This window comes from Tyto alba, unplaced genomic scaffold, assembly GCF_018691265.1.
Source record: "Tyto alba isolate M040663 unplaced genomic scaffold, T.alba_DEE_v4.0 Super-Scaffold_14, whole genome shotgun sequence".
NCBI classification, from domain to species: Eukaryota; Metazoa; Chordata; class Aves; order Strigiformes; family Tytonidae; genus Tyto; species Tyto alba.
The window spans coordinates 56,505,429-56,532,900 of NW_024881276.1; the positions used below are offsets into that span (position 1 = coordinate 56,505,429).

General features: G+C 38.9%; 1 protein-coding gene across 1 annotated transcript in view; it reads left to right on the forward strand.

Annotated features, from left to right (window-relative positions):
* Window positions 1–26,996, forward strand: part of SLC22A15 (solute carrier family 22 member 15) — a 43,520-nt gene extending 16,524 nt beyond the window's left edge. Inside the window, exons 3-12 of the mRNA XM_042788883.1 lie at window positions 1,288–1,420; window positions 2,432–2,596; window positions 3,578–3,707; window positions 5,401–5,616; window positions 6,935–7,075; window positions 7,847–7,932; window positions 9,991–10,111; window positions 11,068–11,140; window positions 14,479–14,667; window positions 17,749–26,996. Of these exons, the coding sequence (XP_042644817.1) occupies window positions 1,288–1,420; window positions 2,432–2,596; window positions 3,578–3,707; window positions 5,401–5,616; window positions 6,935–7,075; window positions 7,847–7,932; window positions 9,991–10,111; window positions 11,068–11,140; window positions 14,479–14,667; window positions 17,749–17,835 (1,341 nt within the window). The 3' untranslated portion in view covers window positions 17,836–26,996. The remainder of the gene's footprint in view (window positions 1–1,287; window positions 1,421–2,431; window positions 2,597–3,577; window positions 3,708–5,400; window positions 5,617–6,934; window positions 7,076–7,846; window positions 7,933–9,990; window positions 10,112–11,067; window positions 11,141–14,478; window positions 14,668–17,748) is intronic.
* Window positions 26,997–27,472: the final 476 nt, after the last annotated feature.

Consider the following 27,472-nt stretch of genomic DNA (forward strand, 5'->3'; position numbering starts at 1 on the left):
TCTTGTAGCTCTTATAAAACAAACTGACGATGTTATTTCAAGATAAAATTAATCTCATATGCCATTATTACACAACTATATTTTTCTGGGAATTGTTTTTAAAATCTGGAGAAGCTTCAAAAGCTGATTTGTGGTCACATGGTTAGTTTTAGAATTGAATTTTGACAGTCTTGATGCTTTATGAGTGCATTACCTACTGTATCAGTAAACACCTCACTATTAAAGTGACAATTCAAAATGAAGCACGTACGGAGAGTAAGCAAGTTATTTTCTTGGAGCTTCTGAATGATTTTTTTTTTGTTAGCTCCCTAATCTTGGTAAAGTTTAATTGCATGGCTCTGCTCTCATGGTGAGGTAGCTTATAACTGAGCTTTGAAATAATATAAGCTTTGCTAGAAAGGATATCTAATAGGATTTTGGTAGAGGAAGAGAAGATTATGAGGAGAAGATTAGAGTGTTATTGCAGGGATAATGACATAATCACCAGCTTACCAGCACAGTAAAAAAAGTAGGGTGTCACTAAAAGGAAACATTATCTCAAGATGCAAGAGGAGTAGAAAAAGGAAAGAACACAAGATGTGGAGTTTTTAGAATACAAAAGGAAATAACGTTTGAACAGTAAGAGCATGGCACATTTTCATTCTACAGTTTTGCGTGGGAAAAACTTCCTGTCAGGTTCAGCCAGAGACGTGAAATCTCTAAGAATCAGATGTACAAAGATCAGGTTTTTATTTGGAATTGAGAAGAACTGGAAATGACACAAAGTACACTGTAAGAAAGATGAGTATTTGCAATACCAGAAAACCTGTCTACCTCTACCAAAGTGTTTCTCAGTGACAAGACAGTTCATAAGGAGGAGCATATGCAGGATTATCTTTGGACATAAACCACAGTTTTTATTTTTGCATAGTGTGCCTACACACTGCAGTGACATATGTCAAGAGGTGGGACTGAGTCTATTTAAGCTAATAAATTTATGTGAGAAAATACAATAAACGGGAGAAAGAGAAGACTGCAAGAATTACAATATTTTGAGGGATCTGTCCTTGATTTCAGAAACAAAGACCATGTGTGATGTGGGGGAACTGTACAGTTGATTAGTACGACCCACTGAGTCTGGGAGACAGCAGCTGTGTTTTGATGACTGACAGAATGTGATGCTTTGGAGATTTATGCAAAGTTTGATCTTCCTTAAAATACGTGTCATGCCCCTCCAACTGTTAGCTGTTGGTGAACTCCTGCACTGCTTGGATTCTGGTTAATTCACCTTTGTTTTCCCCTATCCAGTGGTTTTTAATTGGCAACACATCGTACAAAGTCAGTGCTGCCAGTTCTTTCTACTTCAGTGGTGTATTTGTTGGAGCAATCTCCTTTGGCCAACTCTCAGATCGATTTGGGAGGAAGAAAGTCTATCTTACAGGTAACTACTGCCACCTAACAAAATTAATGGAGGTGGTGTGTGTCTGAAGATCAGTGGCAAAAGCCCAGTTTCTGCTGAGGGCTTGATACGCAGCAGTGAATCATGTGCAATGATTTTGATTTTCTTTTTTGTTTTGTACTTCCAGTATACTTCAGGAATATAAATAGGGACAAGAAATTAATATTTGACTGTTCAATCACCATCTGAATAACTGGGAGGTGTTCTGGATTTAGGAATCATACCGTAAGGGCTTGCATTCATGCATGTCATGCTCGTGGGATCTTTACAGGTTGCAATTAATACTATTAGTAACTTGTTAGCAATGTTCTTACATGTATAACATGCTAGGAATTTGTTGCACCTCTTATCTTCTGTCTGCATGATTCACTTTTTGTGGATTTGTGATCCTCATTGTTTTAAAGCTCAAACTTTTTTTACTGTCCTCAGATCAAACAACGTTTGGAACTTCATGGTTTGCGAATGTATTTATAAAGTTGTGTGTCAGTGGATGAGCACGTAGAATTAAAAAAACTGATTATTTTTGTCAAAGGAACAACCTCATTTAAAGCAGATAAGGGTGGGCCTGCTATGCAGTGCAAACTCCCCATGTACTGTTCCCTATTAATGTTTCTCTTCTCTAATTTGTATAGACAGCTTTCCAAGTATGAGGAGAGATGCTTGGTCATAATTAATCTGTGGCTTCTGTATGGGGATAAATATCACTCCATTTTAACTGGAGCCAGACAGTAGTTCTGAGTATATGAAAAAACTGTCTGCTGTGAATTTGAAGGTTTAGTACTGCAAATTAGGTATCAGAAACCACTTCTTTTGTGTCCCCCCTTTTATGATACTGACTTCAGGTACTTAAATTTCTGACCAAACCTGTGTTGTAGTTGTTGACTGTGATTGCTTAGGACAGATGCCACTGAACATGAAGTAAAGATACTGATAAATGCTTTTGTTTTTCTTCAGGTACTCTTCTGAAATGAAGCCTTTTGCCTTGTTTTCCAGGTTTTGCTCTTGACATCTTGTTTGCCATTGCAAATGGATTTTCACCCTCATATGAATTCTTTGCCATCTCTCGCTTCTTGGTAGGGATGATGAATGGTGGGATGTCACTGGTGGCCTTTGTTCTACTGAATGAGTGTGTGGGCACTGCCTACTGGGCATTAGCAGGTAAAGTTGGAGTGCCAGTGCCTTCTTATCAGGATTTAGAGATTTCAGTCTTGCACACCAAAGCTGGCACCATAGCAGTTGCAAATTTAACTCTGAGCATCTGTGTGGCCACAGTCTTTGAGCCCTGCTTTGTATGAATTTTAGACAAACACAATAGATGATTTGGCGCCATTCGGATTTCTGCATCGCTCAACTTAACAAAGGTCCAGTTGAAATATCCCCTGTGAATGTTACACAGCTAAATATTTGTCCAAGGTTTGTGATAACTTAGCTGAATCCATTGGAATTTGGGGCTCTGCTAAACAGAGCCTCGTGTTTGTATGCTAAATATAAATGCTTTCATTCCTGGTCCTTATCAAAAAGAAACCAAAAGTGTATTTATGTGATAGGAAGATGAGACAACTGTTGTTTATATGTTTAAAAAAAAAAATTGTCCCAGGTGGTAAACAACCTTAGAATTTAGAACAAAAGATACAGACACCATTAACTGTCTTGGCTGCTAGTGTTGAAGCTGTCCTTCAGCTACGATTATAAATTGTATTGTTACAGCTCTGGGGCCTGACTCGGTCTGTGACAAGTGACAAACAAATGCTGTGCTGAGACTGTTTTAAAACAGGGTATCTTACAAATCATGAGAACTACAAATGACTACTATATATTCCTAAAATTACCAGTTTTCCTATTGTTGGTAGTAGTTATTTTTACACATAGAAAGCTGAAATGTTTGTTTATGAGGCTTTGGGTGAGGAGGATCTACAAAAGTGCTTTTGCGACTTGTGTTGATCTTTGAAATTAGATGTAATACTTATGCTCTGCATGGCTGAAGAACAGAATATTCTTTGGTCAAATAGCTGTGGTTTTGCTGGTATTGCTGAGTGAATTTTTCTTAATGAAGTGTTAGTTTCTGTCTGATCCCATGTGTTGGGAGTTAGTAATGTTCCTTGAAGGAGTGATAATGTTTTGTTTTTAATTGTATGTTAGGATCTATTGGTGGCTTGTTCTTTGCTGTGGGAATTGCCCAGTATGCTTTATTAGGGTACTTCATTCGTTCCTGGAGGACTCTGGCTGTTGTCGTTAACCTGGAAGGAACAGTCGTCTTTCTTCTCTCTGTGTAAGTTATTTTTCAAACCAAGTTTCATCAAGAAAGATGTTAAAGAGGAAAAAAAAAAATAAACAAACCGAACAGCTAAGTCAAGGTGACTTTCTAGGATGTTATGAAATGATGTAACTAAGGTATTTCGACCTCTACCACCCCATGTTCTGTGCTTTCTTTAAATAGCAGTGCTGCAGTATTTGAAAATGTAAGTGTACATTGTATTGTATATGCATTATTACTGTAGATGGGAACAGTCTCTAGAGTGATGTTAGAAGCACATCCTATTCTTTAACTGCCATATGTAGATGATCTAAACTGTTATCTGGTATGCTACAAGACACTATATATACATGTTAAAAGATAAAAAAATGTTTTTGTGGTTATGTGATAACATGATGTTTCTCTTATTGTGCTTACACAGAAGGTACAGCACTAAAATTGCTTGCGCATACAGTCTTAAAGGTGATGTGCAAAGGAAAAAATGGGCAGCTTTTATTTTTCAGATGTGATTAGGAAGGAATAAGATGATGGCTTCTTTATTAAGATGATAGGGGTTTTGTGTTTGACTTCAGCACTGAAAGCTGTATGATGTAGTATGCTCTTGTTACTTCTTGACAGCAAAATCGCAGTAACTGAAAGACAGGAACTTTCGCTGCTGTTTAAACTTAAGGATATTTTCCTTCTGAAACCTATTTAACTTCAGTAACTAACTTTTTTGAATAAAGCTTTGTGCTAAAGAATAAACACACCATTTTAAAGGAAGCATCAGAATTCAGGGAAAGGTCTTAGAAGCTGTTCATGAGGTAAAAGGCAGAGATGACACTTTTGATATTTCAAAACTTAGTGGTGTTTGGGGCCTTTGGAAGAAAATTTTTAACTTTCAGATTGATAAGTACAATTTTTTTTTAAGTGCTTTATGCTTGGGACTTCAGAGCTGTGCTCAGAGGCCGATCTTACTGTAAGAAAGGATTTTTTTTTTTATTCCAGATTTCACACTGCGTTCTTCCCACATTGCTTAAAAATTGCTCTGTGAAGAAAATACTACCAGATTTTTTTTTTTTCATGGGGAAGAAAACATGTTCCTTCCTAAGCTCTCTTCTATAAAAGCACAAAATCACTTTCCTTTAAATTTAAAGGAGAAATGTCATCTCTTGTCAGAGGCAAAAATCTTAAAGCTTCTGGCAGAAGAGTAAAGTTTAAATTAGTTCTGGGAATCTGAAAGTAATAGATTTGTTTTGTAGGCTGTGTTGGAGGTATAGACCTGTAATGTGAACAGTGCACGTGGAGAGAAAGAGCACGACCTTTGCACAGCCTCTGCTTTCCTATCTACAGGAGAGAATTTGAGAAAGTTGGAAAATTGAAAACGACTAGTTGGTGCTACAAAACCATCCTGTGTTACTTGTAGTAATGTGATGCCTCCTTAATTCTGAATTCTCCAAAGTTGGAGTCTTAATGGTGCTGTAACTTGTGTTATCGCGTGTGTGTATATACTCAGTGTAATTTCTGGGTATCTAAATTACATATGACCTTATGTTCCCTTTCCTTTCAGCATTCTTTGTCTCTGTTTCGATAAGTGAATTTTATACCTGAGGGGTTGTTTGAAAAATTCTTTTTTTATATACTGAAATGTTTCAGCCTTATTTCCATAGACAAGTCCAGCCTTATAGAAAAGAAAAGCCCTAAAGCTGTCTATGTATGTGTGTTTCAGATTCATTCCAGAGTCCCCCCGCTGGCTCTACTCACAAGGCCGGCTGAATGAAGCAGAAGATGCCCTCTACCTCATTGCAAAGAGGAACCGCAAGCAGAAGTGCACTTTTTCATTAAAACTTCCAGCAGAGAGGGGCTCCAGAGAAGCTGGCAGCTTCTTGGATCTGTTCCGATATAAGATTCTCCTGGGACGCACCTTGATCATGATGTTTACCTGGTACTTGAAATACTTTGTAGGCCCAGCTGTGCTACTGTTGTCTCTTAAGTCTTTGAGGGAACATGTTGCTGAGAATTGACTCATCCTGCAGATTCTACTTAGTCTCAGCCCTAGGTACAGGGACACAGTACCTAAAAAGAATCCTTGTGCTATAGTATTTCCTTAGTGCATTTCTAATATGAAGCCATTTTTACAGTCTAGTTCTGAGGTGTTTTACCTTTGCATTTCTGTCATGCTGCTTCTATCTCAAAATAGTTGAGAGCTACCTCTTCCTTTCTGACCCTGAAAGGCTGCTGAGGTTGCTCATGCTGTCCTCCTATTTGGCCTAGTGCTGTGTCATTACTTTGTCATTTGGATTATTCTGGTTTGTGTGTAAGGAGCTCATTAGCAGGTGGGTGGCCTGCCTTGTCTAATGAGTGTGTTTATTTTAAGAGAAACTGCTGCCAGTGCTAGCGGTTGCTGTAGTAAGGAGCAGGAACCCATGATACTATCCTTAGTTACTTGCAGAAGCTTAACTCCAAAAGTGTCTGGGTTTTTTGGAGAGCTGTGCTTGCCATGAGCTCTTTTTCTGCTGCTTTGAAATAAACCTTATGTATGACATGGTATGTGAGTCCTCTGGCATTACTGTTCATACAGATTCTTTTATAATGCATATATTTGTGGAATGTATATTGATTAAGAAAAAAAGTGGCATTATTTTTGTCAGCAGACAACACAGAGCTGTTTTGCTGTTGCTTTTCTAAATGCTTACTGCAGAATAGTTGATTTTTCCGTTCCTTAAATAAGAATTGCTGATTTCCTGCAGAGTGAATTAATGACCTGCTCCTTTCCTTTCTGTAAAGACAACAACCAGTCAGGGTTACAAAAGAAAAATAAAAATCAAAGTTGGAGAATGACTAAAATTAGACCAGGGTGTAGAAATTAAAAGAAGGCAAAGTATCATCTGAGCTGTTTGAGAAAGGGTCTACACACAATTGGAAAAGTATGGACGTAAGTGGAACCTGATAAAAACAAAAAGGACAAAGACATGATTTCTCAAGTTTAATATAATCATGATCATATTTTAACTTTATTCTGGTTTATGCACATTCTAATGTGTAGTCTTATTAAGTTTAACCAAGTAATAAGTCAGGAATTGGGTCTGTGTAGAGACAAAACGCCTTCTTTACCTAGAAGGCATCATACACTTGTAGGGGAACATTTTAGACCCATCTTCTGAAACACTAAATAGAGTTTATAGTGTATTGTGCCAGAGCAATGTTTTGATTTTGCAGGCAAAGCAGCAGCTCTGATGTTACTCTTTTTCTGTCTTTTGCAGGTTTGTGTGCAGCTTGGTTTACTATGGTCTTACCCTTAATGTGGGTGACTTAGGTGGAAGTATTTATGCCAATTTAGCCCTTTCAGGGTTGATAGAAATCCCAGCATACCCAATCTGTATTTACTTGATTAACCAAAAATGGTAAGTATAAAATTTATTAACTCATTCAAGGTTTTGTTTTGTTACAATTTTTCTTGAAGTTAGGTTTCCTATATATTGCATCTCCTAGCTTATATCTGTTGTGTGGGGCTTCCTGCTTCAATTTGACAGTGCCATTGATCTATCTTTATTTCAAATAACAGTTTAACTTGTTCTCGGTAGCTCACTTATCAGTGAGCCATCCAGATCTGGCTTGGAGATGAGGCTGATCTCCTTGATCAGTCAAACCTAACTGTGCTGACTCCATGCTAACACGAGATGGAGTTCTTCCCACCTCTGTCTCGTAATCCCCATTCTCACTGTTACCTCAAAGCTATTGCAGCTAAACTGAAGCTGTCGTGTGGCTTCCTGTAACAGTTGCTGTGTGCACTAGTATGTGAGCACAGCTGGTGATTCAGATATTTAGCCTTTTCCTGAGCCATGATGCTCTGGACAACGTCTTTCACTTTTTGTAGAATTCACCTCCCAATCTCTTCTTTCCATGTCTCTTGAGGAGCTTTACAAATGTGCACACACAGTGGGAAGCAAATCAAAATCCTAGAAATTGTCAGCCGCTGCATAGAGACTTCTTGGTGCTCATTTTAAGAGTGCAGTAGAAGCTTGTTTAAAAGCAGTGTGAAAGGAAGTGTTTGTGGGAGACGGCATTCAGAATTTCCAACTGCAAATAAAGACACGGTGTGAATTTAGAGGACTCATTGCTCTGGAAACTACAGATCTAATGCAGAATAAAGCGTTGTTATCCTTGCACATCAGGTTTGGTCGGAAGCGAACACTGAGTACATTTCTGTTCCTGGGAGGATTGGCTTGTCTTATTGTCATGTTCCTTCCTAAAAAGAAAGGTAAATATCTCCTTTTGTTTCTGGAGTATGTGATAAGAATTGTTAAACACAGCATCCTACAGCCTAAGAATTGGATGGTTGCCAGTAGATTAGGCTCATACCACATGCAAATCTCAATTTTTTGAAGCCAGAGAAGCTAATTTTAAAAAAGGATAAGCAGCAACCTTCCTAAGGCCTTAAGGAAAGCTTGTTAGAAAGGCTTGCACTTGAACTTTCGTGCTTGGATTCTGCCTTTTACTTCTGATCACATCAGTCACTCCTTTCCAGTGTTTCAGACTTAATCCCAAAGAATGATGTTTCTTGGGGTATCTCCATTAGTTGTGTGATATGTCAGTGTAAGTAGTACCCATACAACATGTATGTATCTCTCCAAATGAAAGACCAGTGGCAAAAGATCCTAAGAATTTAATCTTGGGTTAAGTTTCCATCTCTGGAACTGCTCACTGCTCTGTAATGTTCAAGACTGGTGTGATTGTGGTAGTAGTAATGTGGCCATGTAACCTACACTTCAGAGAGCACTCTGAAAATCTTCTGAGGCAAGGAGTGTTTAAGAAATGTGAAGTGAAATGTCTTTTTTTGTAAAGACTCACTAATGTTAATTTCTTCATTTTTAGATGTTTTTCAAAGTGATGGAAACAAAATAGTGAGCAATTTTTCCTTTTAAAACTAGATACATGAATTCATCTCAGCTTGTAAGATTTGTGTGTGTATAACACCTGTCATAAGGAAAGAAAATACTTTGAACATTTGAAGCATGACTCAAAGAGATTAAACATTTATGATGAGAGAGTGCCTAAGTTGCTCCAAAAGTCAATGAATTCTAATAGGTAAAACTTTTTTTAAAATGGTGCAGCACAAGTTTCCAGAAGTATTCCAGATGCTAGAGCCTGCACACTCAGAGATACTCTGTTTAAGCTGATACCAGTCATCAAGTAGCTTTTGCATATCAGTCGAAGTATAACATGTGAAAAGAATGAGATTTTCAGAGGATAGAACTGCGCGATCCTGGGGAATCAGCTGTGTGCTGAGCTGCCAAAGTCAGCCAGGAGTAAAGAGCCTTAGGAGGTGAAACAACTTGCTGGCAAAAGCAAGCACCTGGCTCTGCTGAGCATGATCTGTTCTAAGCAGTAATGGCTTATGCTGTAGCCTGCCTTGGTGGGCATTTAACGGGTGTTCTCGTGTGCCCAGTATAGGCAAGCAAGCACTGGCTGTTCTGGCAAAACTGAGCTGGATGGGATATTTGGTATGTTTCTTTACAGTGTCTTCCTGTCTTTTTTTTTTTTCTTCCAAAGTAATAATGTTACAATCATGCTATGCTGTGGAACTAACACTGAATAGGGCTCTTGTTACTGAAAACTTGCTCAGTTTTGAAAAATGTATCCATTATTCTTCAACTTACTGAGAGAACTAGTTGAGTATTTTATTAGTGGTATACTCAGAAAAGGTTGAGTTTTAGTTTCAGCTTTTACTATGTTTATAGGATATTTATCTTGCACTTCTAAAATCTGATGTTATAGTAGAGCCTTAAGGCAGGATTTTAATGCTTTAAAGATGTCACTTATTGTAACACTAGGACAAGGAAAGGAAAACTCAGTTCCTCTTTTTTCTGGTATTGAGCAATAGTTCCATTCTGTAGTTTTGAGGACTGTTCAGTCATTTAACCCAGTCTTTCTACTGGATTATATTTAATAGAATGGACACAATTTGGGGCCAGCAGCAAGTCTGCCATGAATTTAAAATCAATTTCTTCAGTTATTTTTTCTCTTTGTACACATTTGATTGCATACACAAAGCTAGAGACCCAGAATATAAGTTATGTTGAATGGTTTCTGCCATTATTGCCTAAAAGAAGACTCCTTGGATTCTCTTGAGTTTTTAGAGTTCTTCTGAGGGTACGGATCACCTCTGACAAATACTGTCCTTTAATAGAACAATCGGGTGTCGTAGCAGATTCTTCAGTAGATTCCTTCTTGCTCCATAATGTTTTGTGATTGTAATGATTACAGAGATGTATTTGAGTACTCAGAACCCTTACAAGGGTCACACTTTCTCTCTCAGATACTGGAGTGTTTGCAGTGGTGAACAGTCGCTCTCTGTCTTTGCTGGGGAAACTGACAATCAGTGCTGCATTTAACATCGTCTACATCTACACGTCAGAACTTTATCCCACAGTGATCAGGTAACACGTTAATTTTAAGGTCTTCATTTTTCTGGTTCTCTTACCTGATCACCTTCTCTATTACTTTTTTCTATTAACTATACCTTTTCATTTGAGATTTTCAGTTATATATAATGATTACTTGTAGTTTTATATGCTAAATTTCTTCCCTTATCTTCTTCTTACTTCGTCTTCCCTCACATTTGCAGGGTTCTCTTCAGACTAACCATATTCTTTATATAACAGTAAAATAGTCATTTGGCTGCTTGGTATGCTGACAGCACTCTCACCACTAATGTAAATAACAATAGTATTGATGTTTTTTTAATGATATTTGTAACTTTTTCTGTGCTTTATAAACCAGACAACTCTGTTAAACGTTTATACTTGCTTAACCAGCAACACTGAAGATTGGCTGGTCAATAAGTTTTGTAAAAGTAATTTGATGCCTCATAGGCCATATGTAAGCAACAGTAAGGTTTCACTCACTAGAGGCAGAAGTACCCTGTGCTTGTGTTGACAGAGCAGACAAAAGCATCTATCATATGGGTGTGATTTTTAATAGATATTTTAACCAGGTATTATTATTGATGATCAGCCACTAGTGAAACTGTTCTGTGGTGTTTTTCATGGGTAAGCAAATCTGCTAATAAATAGGATTTGGATAAAGGAATTTAGCCAAAGTTTCAGGCAGGGACAAGATGCATTAACTGAAATTGCACATTTTTTGCATCTCTCTATGCATATATATGTTAGAATTCTGAATGTGAGGAGGATTTCTGCTTAAGCACAAAGCATATGTTTTCATTCCTGTCATGGGATGCTTTCAGTTACATTTGACTCTTCTTTGCAAGCTAATGTGGTCAGGGTCATGACTGAGTTATTGTTTTGGGGTTTTTTTTATTGCTCAATGGCACTTTTCAAAAGTCATAATTTCTTCTATACATGTCACTAATTAATGATTTTTGTTTTCTTAGGAATGTTGGAATGGGTGCCTGCTCCATGTTTTCCCGTGTTGGTGGAATCATTGCTCCTTTCGTCCCTTCATTGGTTTGTCTGAACTTCTCACTGTTATGTATAGTTTTGTTTTGTTGATCTGAAGTATTGGAGGCTTACATAGGTGGGAATATTTTGGATAAATTAGGTATATAAACTAAGATACGCAAGTTGCATGTCTTAATATTACTGTGGTGGGCCGAAGGCATTGTGATCTAATCTATTTGATTAGACAAAACCTCAATTTATTAGTTCAGAAGGCGTTTTAGCCCTGTAAGAATTTCAGGGCTTAGCTAGTGGACTTTAGCAGTACAGTAATTTCAAAATACCAAAATACTGACACCCAATTTTAAACCTTAAGTGAGCTATAGCAAAAAACCCCACATAGTTAAAATGTCTACTGCATCAAGATAAAGCATATGGGCTCAGCAACTCGTGTTTCTGAAAATATATTGGTTTTACTGTCAGTGCACTTCACTGAATATCCGTGGATTATAATTACCGGCAAAGTGGTTTATCTTTGAATGAATGAAGTGGAGACCTTGTATACAGGCAAGGCTTCCGGGCAGAAACTTCACAGCAGTCTGTCAAGGCAAAGAAAAATTCTGAAGAGTGAAATGTGGGCATGATACCGTTATCTTGCTCTATGCTATAGTCTTACATGTATGCAGGTAAAAGAGTGTGCCAGTTTTTCACACAAACTGCTTGCTGATGTCAAGTGATGATTCCTTTAATATGACGAATTTCATCTGGAATAACTTTCCTTTCTGCCATTTTGCAGTCTTATGTCAGGCAGAGGGCTAGCAAAAAGGCAGATGAGTGCAGTGAGCCTTTTAATCTGCAGAATGAAACACTGGGTAGGTGAAAGTGTGAGCACCTTTAGGGTACGACAGGCAAAGCCAAGGCTGGTGCAGGTCTCCCAGGTAGATTCAGTAGGCAGCTTTTATGTAGCAGTTGGGGTATCCCTTACGTTGTATCTAGCAGAGATTTGGCACAGCAGAAGACACAAATCTTGGATTGCCATGTTTGAAGGAGTCCCATGAAATTGAAGACAGCTCTGTTTTAATTAACAAATGAACATTGATTTGAGGAAAAAAATTAAGAATCTTGATGGTTTGGAATTTCTTCAACTATTTTAATGCATTTTTGGTATCTTTTGTCTGGGGATCTTAGAAAAAGGATGCAAATGGGAAAAGTTAATTGCTGAGATAAGAGATGAACTGTTGCTCTTGTATTTGATCACAGCCTGTTATTTTCTCAATTTAGAATTGCTCTTTACAAAGTGAGTTTTTGAAACAAACAGCTATACTCTTTTTTTTTTTAAAATAAGCCTGCTCTACCGGTCATTTGAAAGTGTAAATGTACACGTTTTGGAGCATTATTGCAGATGACTTGTACTTTTGCACAAACGTTTTCCCAGTGTAGTTTTGCTTGCAACAAGCCATGTGAAAACAGGGACAGGCGTCAAAGGAGGAGTATAAACATTGCTTAGGCTGTCAGGTGTGATGACAGGAAGGCCAAAGCTCAGTTGAAGCTAAAACTAGCAATGAGCATAAATAAGGATTCCACCAGCTGAAGGAAGTTTAGAGAAAATGTTCAGCGTATTGTTGAATGGGATGGACATCCTATTGGTGGATGAGATGGAATAAGCTGAAATACTTAACACTTTTGCTTTAGCCCTTATAGGCAAAGCCTGATCCTAAGACCCATATCAGCATGGTTGAGGAAGCAGAGGGCAAACAAACAGTGGAGGAGCAATAGGTTCAAGAACACTTAAGGTGGAAAGCTTTCCATTCCATGGGATAAGATTCCCTCAGAGGTGGTGAATGAGCTGGCTGTGATAGTGAGGCAAGCATCTATCATCTGTGATAAACTGTTGTTATAGAGAAAGGTTACTGATAACTGTGGAAAAAAAGTTAATACTCTGTGAGTCTCTAAGATCAGAAGGTGGATTCAGGGAGTTATAGGCTGAGCACCCACCTCAAACTCAGTCTCTGGAAAGATCATGGGACATGACATCTGAGAGTCTGTTTCTGAGCACATGCAGGTCAAGAAGGTAATCAAGATCAGTGAACATGGATTTACTAAGGACAATTAATTCTCAGCCAGCTTGATTTGATAGTCAGACATTTTATCACAGAAGGTAATATGGATGAGGAAAGGGAGGAGGGCAGAAAAGGCTTTTGTAAGGCTTTTGACACTGTCTCACAGCATTCTTGTTTGGAAGCTGAGAAGGTGTATCCTGGATGAAAGGAGTATTAGATTTAAATGTTACATGAACCACCAGGCTCAAAGGGATAGTGAAAAGCTCAGTATTTGGTGGCCGGTGACAAGTAGAAGACAAGACAGAATGCATCCTCCTCATGTTTTTAGAGGATGCAAAATAAGGAGGAGTGATTGACACACCAAATGGTAGATCTTGAGTCCAGTGGGACCTTTTGGGACATCAGAAATCCCATGAAGACCAACAAGAAGAATAAAATTCTGTTTCTGTTGTGGACCAATTACATGGTCAGTAGAGACTGGGAACCAACTGACTGAGTAGCAGCCTTGCTGGAAGAGACCCGGGTACAACAGTGGACAAGTTAAACGGGAGCTAGCAGTGTCCTCTCATCACAAACAGGCAAACTTTCACACTGAGCTACATCAGGCCCAATTCACTGTGTGGCCCACAGATTAAATTCCCTCTCAGTTCTGGAGGGATGTTGAAGAATCTGGAGAGGGTCTAGTGGAGGGTAACCAAGATGGTCGGGGGCCTAGAGCACATGGCTTCAGATGAAAGCTTGAGGGAATATTGCAACTTTGATCTTCACAGCAGCATGGAACAGTTCAGCAGGTGCCAGTGACCACAGATTTTGGCTTGGGGGTTAGATAGAAAATTTGGAAAATACTCTTTTTGAGAGGCTCAATGTAGCCCCGGAACAGTCTACTAAGAGGGGGAATCGCCATCCCTGGAGTTTTTTCAATACTTGGTTATGCAAAGCTATGACTGACCTGGTCTACTGTTGGCTATAGTCATGCTTAGAGTAGGTGTTTGGCCTAGATGACCTCAGGAGATCTCTTCCAGACAGCATGTCTGTGATTGTCATATCTCTTCCCTTCTACAAAGTGGTGTTGCATGCGTTTAAAAGTACATATGTAACGGACAAGGATTGAATATAAATAGAACGTGCATTTCTTTTAAAGTCATCCCAAAATCTGTGTAGATCTAATAGTATTGATAAGATACAGTTGACAATATTGGTTAAATTAAAAAAAGTAGGATCTATAACTCCTATGCTAAATATGAACACAACCTTTACAACCATTCCATCTGGCAAGTGTTAAGTGCTTCAATATGCAGTAGGAGCTAGAGGGAACCAATCTCAACCTAACTCTCTCCTTTTTTCCAGAAATCTGTACAGTGGTCTCTGCCTTACATTGTGTTTGGAGCGACTGGTCTTTTGTCTGGGCTCTTAAGTTTATTGTTACCAGAGACCTTAAACAGCCCTTTGCTAGAAACTATTTCAGACCTGCAGGTATGCTCATACTGGAGGCTGGGTGATGAAGCCATGTCATTGCAAGCCCTAGATGGCTCACAGGTATATTCATTTTTTTCCTAGTACTTTTCTGTTGTGTTTATTTCAGCTGTCAGCTTGAATATGCCACTCTGAATAGATTAGGATAGTGATTCTTAGCCTGTGGAGGATAGGCCCTAAGGAGATACAGAAGATAGTTTAGTAACCTTACCATCACATCTGAGATGTTGTCTGGAAATGTAAGCTGAAACATAGCTGGGTTAATTCATCCCTTCAAGGCCAAAAGCTTACAATCTTTTCCTTTGGGATAAAGGACTCGGTGGTGTCTATGCCTCTTCTAATCTTGAAGATGGATTGCTGTAGCATGCTTCATGCAGAGCTGACTGCTAAAGTTTGAGAAGCCTTTGATGCTAAAGAAAATGGAAGCCTGTTTGTGAAGGGCTGCTCTCAGAGGCCACACACTGTACTTCTGCCCTGACCTGCACTGGCTGTTCTGCAGTGTCAATTGTTAGGTCTGTCCTAGAGAGCCTTTAAATGGGTTAAAGCTACACTAACCTCTGAGATCTGTCCCACTGTTGATTCTGGGGAGGAAATGAGATGTTGAAAATGTTGGAACTACAAAACTCCCAGGCATAAGCATAAATAAATGTGGCAGCAGGATGGTTTTCAGTGAGGTTTCCTCGAATGTTTTTTCATATCTCTTTATATTTAATTTTGTCAAAATTCTGGGCATCTCTTGCGCTGTGTATCTCTTCTAGTTGTGTGGAGGCTTTTTTACATGTCTGCTCCTCTGTGAATGGAGTGGTATTAGAGAGAAGTAGCTTGGGAGCTGCAAGTGGTTGTTAGAATTTGAATAAGGCTTTAATGTGTAAATCCTGGTCTCAAAATTTTAAGTATCAATGGACTAATAAAAAATTAAGTGGTCAGAAGACTTGAAGGGCAGCTCATAACAAAAGTTGTCCCATTTGGCTGAGATGAGGCAGGATCCTTATAGGACTTTCTTACTTTCATTTGATTAATTTTTGGTCAAGCAGTCGGAGATTCACAGGTAGTCATAAACTTATTTTCACAGAAATCAGGAGGCAGAGTAACATTTATTTCTAGAATGAGATCAGTTGCTTCCTTTCAAAGGCTTCAATGTGTTGCCTTGTTTACCAATTTTAGCTGTAATAATTCTTGACAGGACAGCACAGTTAGTGACAAAAGCAGCCTTGAAGAAAGCTTGAAAGAGGCAGCCCTGTAACAATTAATTTTATACTTTAGCTACTTTACATGCACATTTTATAAACATTTTTTACCATACTGGATAATGTGTTATGGCACCACGTTCTTGCTGGCTACACAAATCCATCATACATATTTACATCAAGTTTACAGCAGCTGTTATTTTGGTAATTACATCATTATTACATTTTAACTGTGCAGATGGCTTACTAACAAAAAACAGTTCTAGCAAATGGTGCAGGTGTTATAACTTAGAGGGGGGGAAAGTCACATTTTTATTTTCCTTTCTAAGCAAGTAAGTCAGTAATGCCCTTTAGGGTGACAGTGTTGCCTGTCTATCATTATTTGCACAACTTGGTTCACTTATGTCAAGCAGTCTTCTCAGGTTTAAATTTTCCCTGCTTGCACTTCTGGAGGCTTCTTAAAAATCCCAACCTGAACAGGATCTACAAAATGGGGTGGGGGAACAATGACAACAGTGACAAAAAACAAACAAACAAAAACCCAAACACCACTCTTCAGGAGCACTTTTCCCCAGATGGGTTAAAATTATTGAATCCAAATGAAAAAAGTCATTGGCTCAGACCTGAAGTAAACCTGTAACTGCAGTGAAGTTTTCTGGAATGTCTGTGACACATTAGGGGTTTATTTTAAAGCTCATAAAGAAAACACTGATAAAATGGAAAGCTTATAAACATTAACCCTATTTGACAAGGCCATTGAGAGGTCTTGCAAAGCTGCTGTAAGAAAGATGTAAAATTTATTTGGCACACCCTGAATTCCTCCTGTGGAATCCATTGTCCTTTTGTGCCACTTTGAAGATAACGTGTCCTGGTTGCCCAGAATGGAGGTTTTGTCCCCATTAACATACACGAATGTGATATTCAAGTTGGACGGCATCCAGTGATAGCCTGACTTCCCTCAAATAATTTTAGAAATCCAGAAAAAAAGCATAACATTATTCCCTTTATATCTTCTGACAGGTCTTAGTGCTCAAACTGTTTGAAATTCCTTTGCAGTTAACGCACATTGCTGTAACAAAACTCCTCTGAAGACAGATCTAAAGCTACAGATTTTGCTTGCATGGTACTGTCAGTCAGGAACATGATTTCCATTTCTCTATTTTTCACCCTCTCTCTCACCCTTCGCATATGACTAGGCAGGCAGAAGTCTTAGTGTGGATGGAAGCGTGCTGGGGAAAAAAAATCCTAACCGTTCAAACTAGATGGAGTTTATACTACCAAGAAAATCTTTTTAACTGGAGTAATTTGTATCTGTTCCATGAAAAACTGCGATACTGGCCAAATCAATTAGCTGTGAGAGCTAACTTTAGTCTGAGTGTATGATGTAAATTTTTATTAAAAGGACCCTGGGTGGAGTAGGTATACCTAAAATAGGAAGTTTACTTTCTGAACATGTGAAGTGGTAAAGTTTTTTCCCTTTTCCATAACACCTTTAGTATTGCGGGGAGATCTTTTTAATTAAACTTGAATAGGAAGATGCCCATGCTAGACATGGAGAAGCTTTTACCTAATCAAATTATTTGTGTTATGAGCTTTTATTTCCAGTAGGTCACCACAGAGCAGGGACCTTAGACTTAAATTAAGAAAGCTGATTAGATTATCACTTCAGAACCATTCTAGCAGTCTTTCTTCTGCATGTATTCTCTAGTGTACTGGTGGAGCAGAGAAAGTCCATCCACTAGAAGCCTACCCCTTAAAGAGACTTTGAAGAACCAAGGTCACAAAGAAATTTTAATTCACATACAATCTTTTATAAAACTTTGACACAGTGATTTGACCTGTCTTTTTACATTTTCTCTACCAGCCTTCCAACACAGGTTTAACGGTTCATGCTTACATATTTTGAGATTGATTTAGTGGCTTCCACCCTAACCAATGACTTAATTTTTATTTCTAGTCTGGAAACAAAGACGGTTCTGCAGGGAGTGGAAGTGAAGATGAGGAGTTTTATGATGCCAATGAAGAGACTCATATGATCAAGTAATGAAAAGGAGCACTGGCCGATTTTATGCCTTTCCTTTCTTGTCCAATCGGTCTGGCTGTAAAGACAAATACTGGGGACGTGGCCTGTCAAGGAATGTAATTGGGCAAGTGCCTGTGTGTTTCCTGACTAGGAGAGGGGTTTGAGTACTGTTCAGACTAATCACACCAGTGATGCTCTCCATACGAGACAGCCATTCAAATTCCTGTGATTCAGAATGACAGTGTACGGACCACATTTGAAGCCAGGTGAGACAGCAAGGGTGGGATGATGTATTTCTGAAACCTAGGCAGTTACCTAGGCTTACACAGATTTTGACAGATCATCAATGCACGTTTGTATTTTATTTTCAAGGTGGTTGATTTGGATTCAGTATAAATTGATATATTTAGACATCTACTTTTCTTTTTCTGTAGAATGGAAGTGGTCACAGAATGTGCTGTGTGCTACTTCAGTGGGAAGAAATCCCTGAAACTGTATGTTAAAATGGCTTCTGTGTGTTGAACAGAGGAGAGGTAACTATGAACATAAGATTTCTCTCTGCACACAGACACCTGTATAGAATTACAGGGTGCAGCTGGTTAGTCATGAGCTGTGCATAAACTTAGTGCTAACGGAAAGCTGGGAGGGAGAACTACAGGAAGGAGCAGTCATAAAGCCTGGAGACAAAGGACATGACGGATATTTTTTTTTCCTCCTTTTCATCCGTCAAGCATTTTTGTGGGTTGGCTTATGCATATGTTTGTCACATGTTCCCCACATCTCAGCACTGCTGTTTATAGCTTTGCCTACTTTTACCTTGTCCTCACTTTGCCATAAATATTGAAGCTCAACAACTTCTCTGTGCAGTGAAATAATTCTGTGAAGGATGTAATTTCATGGGTGGGACATAGGCGAGGTATTTATCACATACTGTATGTCTGAGGTGTGTGTTAGAATATATAGCTCACTTTTTATGGACCCCCTCTGTGTCTTCATTTCTGGAAGAAACTTAACTCCGAAGTGGTAAGAGGAACTATGAGTTGCTGTTACACTTTGGGAATAATTGCCAAGAAGCTGCTGGTATTTATTTAACCTTGTGTGTAGATAAAATTCTCATTTAAAAAAAAAAAAAGGCAAACCTCTTTGACACAATATTTGGTTACTTGATGCTCTTTCTTAACCAGGTGCTTGCTCAAACACTTGGTTACTTGACCTTGTTGTGAAAGACAACTTTACTCTCCTGTTTACACTGAACTTTAAGTGCTTCATTAGAGGGATATGGAATCTTGAAATATTCCAGCTACAATGATGAGGCATTACAAGGATTCCATTTTCTCGATTACTTTATCATCTTCATCCTCCAACCTGTGGGTTTCTATTTATTAAGATTGATTTCCATAAAATGTTTGTTAGTCTTTATACTTGAAGTTCATAGCAAAGTGTCACACAACAGCAGTAAGTATATTGTTGGCTCGCTGGCCAGTTTTGTGAATGTTAAACTAAAAAAATTGGATTAAAAAAAAGATGACCTCTGAATATTTTTCTGTTTAAACTGGGAAGCTCCTTTACTCTCAAATGAAGTGAAAGTAAACAACATCTGAAGGTTGCAGTTAGCTGCTTGAAGTTTTTTCACTGGGAACTGTAAAGCTGAGTGAAATGCAGCTACCCTGGTTGGTGCAGAGGGCAGCCCAGAGACTGCACGTTCACACGTGCAGCACTCCTGCTTGGCCTAAACTTGATCCAGACTTTGACTGTGAGCAAAGTTGGGAACTTCAGTCCCTGTGGACAATGTGTCAGTATTGTGATTTTTGCCTGTATTGAGCTTCACTAGAATAATTCCAGCCTGCAGTCTTCACTCTGTTTTTTTTTCCAGACTGTTGAATAGTTTTTGAGATGTGGCAGGGCACTTCTAAACCCATCTGGGTAGTCTTTCTGCCTTATTTGATCCTTTTGTATGCAAGAAAAGCGTTCCCAGTAAGGTAGTGAGAATTACTTGGAGAGGTTGAATCTATCTGTTCAAATAATTTTTTAGTTTTGCATTCACATTTTGAATTAGGGACAGCTGGAAAAATGACTTTTCATTTTGTTGCTGATGGCTTCTAAATAGATAAAGCCTGCTCACTTAAAACCAAATGGTGGTAAGCCTGGTGGTATTAACATGCTGCCAAGACCCAATAGGTTTTTTTAGGTATTTACTGCCTCTCTCCCTCTTTGGACTGTAGGTGGAGTAAACTACCTGAGAGGCAGACAGGAACTGCTAGCTTTCCTCCCTCCATTCTTTTACTGTCATTATCTGCCACTGGCAGCCCACATTGTGCCACAGGACACCTTTAACAGAATTTTTATTAGAACAGTAGGATACTGTAATGGTTCAGGTGGAGGAGATCACTCTTTGCAGGACCTGAGCTGGATATTGTGACAGTCCTCAACTTATAATTAAACTTACCTCTCCACTAATGCACTTTTATATATTAGGTATATGTATGTAAGACTGCAAAAACTAGAGTGAAGAAGACATCAACAATTTTTTTTCCATAAAAGTTGCTGCCCTTTTTTTAACTTTAAATCTATGCCATGTTTGCATCTTTGGAATTTTAAAGGGCAGCATCTTTTTTGTGTCAAGCATAGGAATTCTCTAGTGTTACTTTCCCTGGCCAGTTAATTCAGAAGTTTTATAGGAGAGAAACCCTACAGGAGGGGGTCAGTAATGTAGTATCAGGCTTCTTAAAATTACTTGTTCTCCCCCTTTGTTCTGAAGTCCAAATCCTTTAGGTGCATTAAGTTTCATTTCAGAGAAGTTTGTTTTGTAAGAGCTAGCCTTCTGGTACAGAAACCAGTACGATCACTTTTTTCTTACCCATGGAGTGTAATGCTTTATAATATTGAGATACTTGTGCCATGTGTAGCATTCACTGGGGAGAGATGCTGCACAGTGTTTTGTAGCAGATGTGGCCAGCATTTTCTGTATCTAGATGGAGCACTATTGCTAAGCAGAAGTTCTTCAGCTGAACAGCACATGCTGTTATGGGTGTCTCAACTGTGTTACTTGAAAGCCCAAGTCAGAAGGTCAGGGGGAACTTGTGACTTTGAAGTTATACGTAAGTGGTCTGTGTAGGCCCAACTAATAAATCTCAGTCTTTGGTCAGTAAGTTTGCCCAGAGGGAGCTACTGGAGAGCAGAGGTTGATATGGCACTAAATACATCACAGTTTGTGACATACTGTGATGCTAAGAGTCCGAGACTCAATATCCTTGCTATAGTTGAGTGAAGTATGACGACCTTATCCCATATTTTTTACTGGAGTAGCTTTGTATACTAAGCAGACTGTGCTGTTATCTTTTTTTTGTGTTGCGCAGGCACTAGGATACCTGCCCCCAAGATGGGAATTCCTTCCCTGGATTCCTCTGGCTTTGCAGCTGTCATTTTTTTCAGCCAGCTCACTTAGTGGGGAATTATGGTAGAGATGAGAGAAGCTTTCCCACGGTGCTCATTACTTGGATCTTAATACTGTGTCAGGTGAGGTATGTTTGGGATTCTTCTACCTGGGGACCTCACAAGTGATACTTGAATACAGCTAGGAGTGAAGGAGAGTGGCAGATCATGTGAGACGCCATGGAGGAGAATTGGCTGGAGACATTCAAAAGAAATAGAGGATTCAGTAGAAGCACTTTAGGGCAGGAGTAAGCAAAAACACAAGATAGTAGCTATTGGGTAGAAATGCCCTTCTTGCTGCTTATGTTGACTTGAAGCTTCTCCGTTTCAGAGCTAGCACTGGTTCCAAGATGTTCTATTGGGGACATTAGTTTAATTTCCTTTTTAATGTCAACTTTGGTTATCGCTACTGCTTTAGTGACGAAACTTCTTTTGATCAATATAAAATGTGGCGTGCTTCAGTTTTCTTTTGGACTTTTCTACGCAATGGCATGTCACTAAAATAATTAAAATTAGTAAAGCCCTCTTGGAGAATGCTGTATAACTGGTCATCATTTAATTTGACAGTTTACCTTTAGAAATATGGGAAGAATTTGATGTATTTTTTGTCACAGAACTTCGTGTGAAGTGATACTTAAGTCCTCTAAAAAGATTTTACTACTTGGCTATTTTTGATAGGCTGAAAAGAATAGAATAGGGAAGTGATTTGACACATTTATTTTTTAAGCTGCTTCCTCTGAAAACAAAGCTAGTGCTCTCCATTTAGCTATTGGGAAAGTGCTGTTCAGAGATTCCCTGACACACCAGAAACTTAGAAGCTCTGTTTTAAAGGAGGGCCACAGGTGAGTTGGTGTTCAGGTCAGGGTGCTGAGTGAAGAACATATCCACACCTCTCCAAAGACACCTAATTAACATGGAGCAGGTTGTACCTACTTGCCACCTTTGTTATGGTCAAGGCTTTAAGGGTTGCAGCCACATGCTCCTCTACTCCCAATGCCCAATCCATGCTAGGGTTTCCAGACTGTATGGATGTACTGAAGTTAGCAGAATATTCTTTGCAGAAGAACCATGGGGAATGCAGTTGAGCTGTACACTTTCCAGCCTATTTCACCTAAGCATATAAAAGCAGTTTGCCAGAGAATGTTCTGGTTGTACTGAGGAAAAGGGGAAGTGAGGAACAAACTTACTTTTCCTAGAGTGTCTTAATGGAGTCATGTGAGCTAAAACTCTTGTTCCTGAGTCTTCTGCATAATCACTGAATACATATTTGGTTAGTATTATTTTGTTTTAGCTGAAGAGTGGTGTGCTATGTATACCTCTGCCCACCCTGTTAGAGCTTCTTTGATCATGCTCTTTAACAAAGCTGAATCTATGCATCTGTGCATCAGAAAAGCCCAAGAGTGGTGCTGTCATTTGATGGTGGAAGTTAGTTTGGCCTGACACACTTAATGCCTGTGTCAGAAATGTCTCTATTCAGCTGTTTACCAAACAGGAGGCTCAGGGTATAGCTGTATTTTGAGTCTCATTGCTTGTACCTTTCTTCCACTTAATACATCTTGTAGTAAGGTACCTACATAAGAAAACCTCTATGGCAGATCTAAATGAAAAATTGGAGAGTGAACAGATTTATACAGAGTTTTTCCATGCTATGTATTTTTAATGCCTTGTGCAGTCTATTGTAGCCTTCAGGTTTTCCAGGTGCTACTGTTGTTTAAGTCTAATAGAGCTGGGTAAAACTTTTACTTTGACAGTCTGAATTTACTGAATTCTCTCATCTTATTTTTGGTACTACTTGCTGTTTCTGTCACTCTGGAAAAAAGTTCCCATATTACCTAATGGGAGAAATTTTTTCTGTTCTAATTTGAAGTGCCTGTTTTATAAAAGTCTTCTTTAATTTCCTCAGTCAACTTGATATGGGACTATGTGTAAAGTAACATCATAGAATTAGATTATATAAGTGCCAGAGATGTTTTTTCCTGGAAAGCAATGGTCCAGAACTAGTTCTAGCTGCAGTCATTTGGAAATTCTTCCACGCAACCTGCTAAAACTGGTATTTACAAGCATCTCTGGAGCTTTAGGGGACAGAGTTACCTTTGTTTGCTTGTCTTTCATTGCTCAGTTCACTTAAGTAGCCTTTGTTTCTGAGAAACCAAAGAAATTAAATGAAGGATTTAAGATAGTATAGGTTTTGTAGAATATGCAGAATTTATATCATGAGGTCATTAGAGAGAAATCTGCAGAGCCTGTTTGCTTCTGTGTTGTAAATGTCAAAGCTTACTGTAAGACTGATAAAACCTGACTAGGAATTTGTTAGTTCATTCATCAGCCTTACAAATTAGCATTGCTAATAACAGCTTGCCTTCATAGGATTTAGCAGATTTATATAAAATGCACAGTCTGAGACACTGATAATAAGTTCTAGAGTTTCAATCCCTATTACAACTAAAATTCACTTCAAGTCAGCCCTATCATGGCTGCTTGTTTGTCAGTAAATAGGCAGGTGGCTAAAAGTTTGTGCAAGAGCTGGCTGCCCCCAGAAGAACAGTATAAAAGAAATAACCTCCTTTCTCCAGTGTGTATGCAGAATGAAGTGGGACCGTGGGGTGTCAGGATCCTCTCATATACAGCAAGCTTATAGAATGGAGTATGTTTAAATAAGTACTTGCCTACCATAGCATAGAAAAGGTTTCTAGAGGAAACAGGTCTTTAGCATGCATGTTACCGCTTCCCACCAACACATCTGAGGTGCTCGTATTATACCTACTTTATCAGGAGGCAGGCAAAAAGTATGGCAGTAAGAAAACCTTTGCCTGTATTGAAAGTTATATTTACTTCAAGATGTGCCATCAGAGGTAGCTGGCACATCTGCTCAAAGAAAATGTTTTTAAATGATAGAAACTTGATTGGGAGATAGGCATTTCTGATGCTAGTTTGCAGGGTGGGGGGGAAATCAGTGTTGCAGACACTGATGAAAATTGTTATAGAGCAGACAACTGCTGGGTGCTTTGTGATTAAAAAAAAAAAATTTAGTTATTGTGATTTCAAGTATGCCTCTAAAAGGCTGGTTTCAAGTATTTGATCCTTGTCACTCTTCAGCACAAATTTTATTCTGTTCTTGTTAAAATTTAAGTCATGTAGAAACTAGAAGCATATTTTTAATATAGATACTTTTATTGCACTACATTTCCTTCCTGAATCTAATAATACTTTGATTTTTTTTTTAAAGCTACCTCTTTAAGTTGAGCGCTTTTGTCAATTTTGTATTTAACTGATTTTTAGGAAACTACAAAATAGTTTCTTTTTATTTATGTAGGAATCCATGACTTAAAGACCACAAGTCTTCCTTCTGTTTAAAGTTTTTATTAAAGGCATTTTAAATTTAGTTAAAAGACCTAAGCTTTTGAAGGAGCAGAATAATTACACACTTTGAGCATGGATTCTCCTGTGTGTTCTATTTACTTTTAGAAGGGTCAGAAATTTTATACTAACCTCAGCTGAGGACATGACTTTTGGGGGGCAATAACAAGTTTTGAGTTGGAGCGTTTTAATCAATTTAATTTATTGCTAATTAAGAGCTTTTCGTTACTGGTTTTGGTATTGAAAGAAAAAAATAAATAAACCACCTAAGGTAAACACTGCTGTTTTCTTCCAGACAGCAGTCTTCTCTCTTTCCCCCATGCCATCCCTCACCCCATGGTGGTCTCCAGTCCCTTGGCTGCACGTTGCGTTCAGTCCCCCCAGCAAGGCCACAGGCAGCACAGGAGGTTGGGATCAATCAGTCTGTGCTTGCTGTTCTGTCACTGCTCCTTGTCTCGTACTCAACTGCTCTCCTGTGGGTTTCTTCACCAGCCGCAGTCCCTTTAGAGCTGTAGCTCCTTCTGAGTCTACGCTCAGCCTCTGCTCAGGCTATGATTTTCCTTTGGCATTTCTTCTGCTCAGCTGTCTTTCCTTTCAGCTCCTCTTGTGCTGGCATGGTCTTTTCCTTTTTTTTTTTTTTTTTTTTTTCCTCCTACCGCTATAACACTGTAATCTCTCTTTCTTGGCATTTACTGCCCTCTCTTAAACATGCTTTTGCAGAAGTGCCAGAAACATCTCTGACGGTGTTGGAGTGCAGTGGGTCAGTGCCCACTGTGCCCAAGAGGCAGCGGGTGCTGACTGAAACACAGGAGGATCCCTCTGAACATAGGGAAGAACTTTTTTTACCGTGAGGGTGACTGAGCACTGGCCCAGGTTGCCTGGAGAGGCTGTGGAGTCTCCATGTGTGGAGATATTCAGAAGCCATCTGGACACGGTCCCGGGCAGCCTGCTTTAGTAGGTGGCCCTGCTTGAGCAGTGAGTTGGGCCAGAGGACCTTGCGAGATCCCCTCCGGGTTTCTGTGCTGCCTGTTGCAGAGCTGGCCGGGAGCGGCACAGGGCAGGCCCTGGCTGCTTCCTACGCTGGGCACCCTGCAGCCCCCTCACTGCCAAAACGCTGGCAGTTATGCTCAGTGCATGACTGAGCAGGGTTTAAGCCCTTACAGTTTGGGCTGACAATTTTTGTGAGCGGTCGCTGGTGCTGCGTTCCCTTTCTGTGATACTGTTGTCTTAGGTCAAGTAAATGAAACTCCTAAGAATATAATCAAATGTTTATAGCAGAGTTCTGTGTCTGGTTACATTTGCATCCCTGCTGATTTCAGAGGACAACTTAGATCTACACTTGACCAGAGGAGCAGCCAAAGGGGTAAACTACTTCCTTTCTGCCCAACCCTCCATAATCATGAAAACAAATCTTTGTATAGTCTCTATATCCTGTAGATGTTGTATTGTTTCCTCCTGGCAGTTTAATTTGAACCAGTAATCAAAAGTCCTTGCTGGTTGAGAGTTGAGTAACAGGAAAGTGGGAATAGATTCACTGCTTCAAACAAAAATAAAGTTGTATATAGTTGGTGTGTGTATTTTCAGATATTTAATTTGAGTTACTTGAATACTGAGTGTTACAAGCCTTTCCATGTTAATGAGGATTGATATATTTCAGAAGTACTTTCTCTTCTTTAACTGTATTGGTGTGCTGTTGTTAACTCAGAGTTGTACTGCTGAAAACTGTTTTTAGAATGCTTTATCTGAGAAGTCACAGCTAAAGACAGCATAAGTTTTTCAACAATAGACCGTTTATGGTGGTATATTCATATGTTCTGTGAACAGCTGTTGGATCCATCTTTTTAAGATGTTCTTTGCCATAGGTGAGGGGCCATAACAAATGTTGAAATACTCAGAATAATTGCACTTACCTGTTCTGTTTTTTCTTAAGGTGTTTCCTATGCATACTGCCTTACCTGTATGTACTGTATGTCACTGGAGGTACAAATAAAAAAAAAAAAGTAAATATCAAGTTCTTGATTTATAAAATGGGAATGGGTTTTTAAAATAATTCTGTAATACTGCATATTTACCAGTGATATCTGTCTTCTAAGGGAGGATGATGGTGGTAAGCCCAGGTGATTTTAGTCAAAAGGTAATATTGGTGGTCTTTACATTCGCACTGACTTTCTGAATGATTTTGGTCATTTGAAATATTCTCTTTTTTTTTTTTTTAAAGGTTTTTGTAGAGGCTAACCTATGTTAATAAGCCAACTTTTAGGTGATTTGTAAGAGTTCTGATACTGCCTCTGAGTCATACAGTTCATATAATGTCTTTGTAACTTATTTTGTGCCTTTTCTTCCCCTGACACAAAATCTCTCAATAAAAACAAGCTCTTTTGCAACACTGCAAACCTTTTTTTATTGTACTGATTTTTTACTTGCCTGACCCTTTTGTTTTGTTTTCTGGAGGGGGCTGAAGCTCTCATAATAGAATAGATATTTATAACGGACTCTGCAGAAGAAAATTGACAAGGTGGAAAGCAGGTCATTTTGGAATGGCAGTGCTACAAGCGCCTGGGAAACTGGGACTGTCAGTACTAATCAATATATTCCACCATATCTATCACAAATCATTTCTAACAAAAACCAGCACCAGTGGAATGTGAGATTCAATTTACTGCTGGCTTCAGTTGTGGTGATTGATGTTGAAAGACTGGAAACACTTTGGGGGGCTTAGCATAGCAAAATGTCGTGGTGGTGTTACTAACATTTGTACTGGGGGGAGTTCCCACGAACACAAGTTGGCACTTAACACCCCTTCTTTAAAGTGCTATGCAAATGCAGAAAACCAGTCCCTGTCCTAGGGGCTTCTGCTTAAACATTTTGC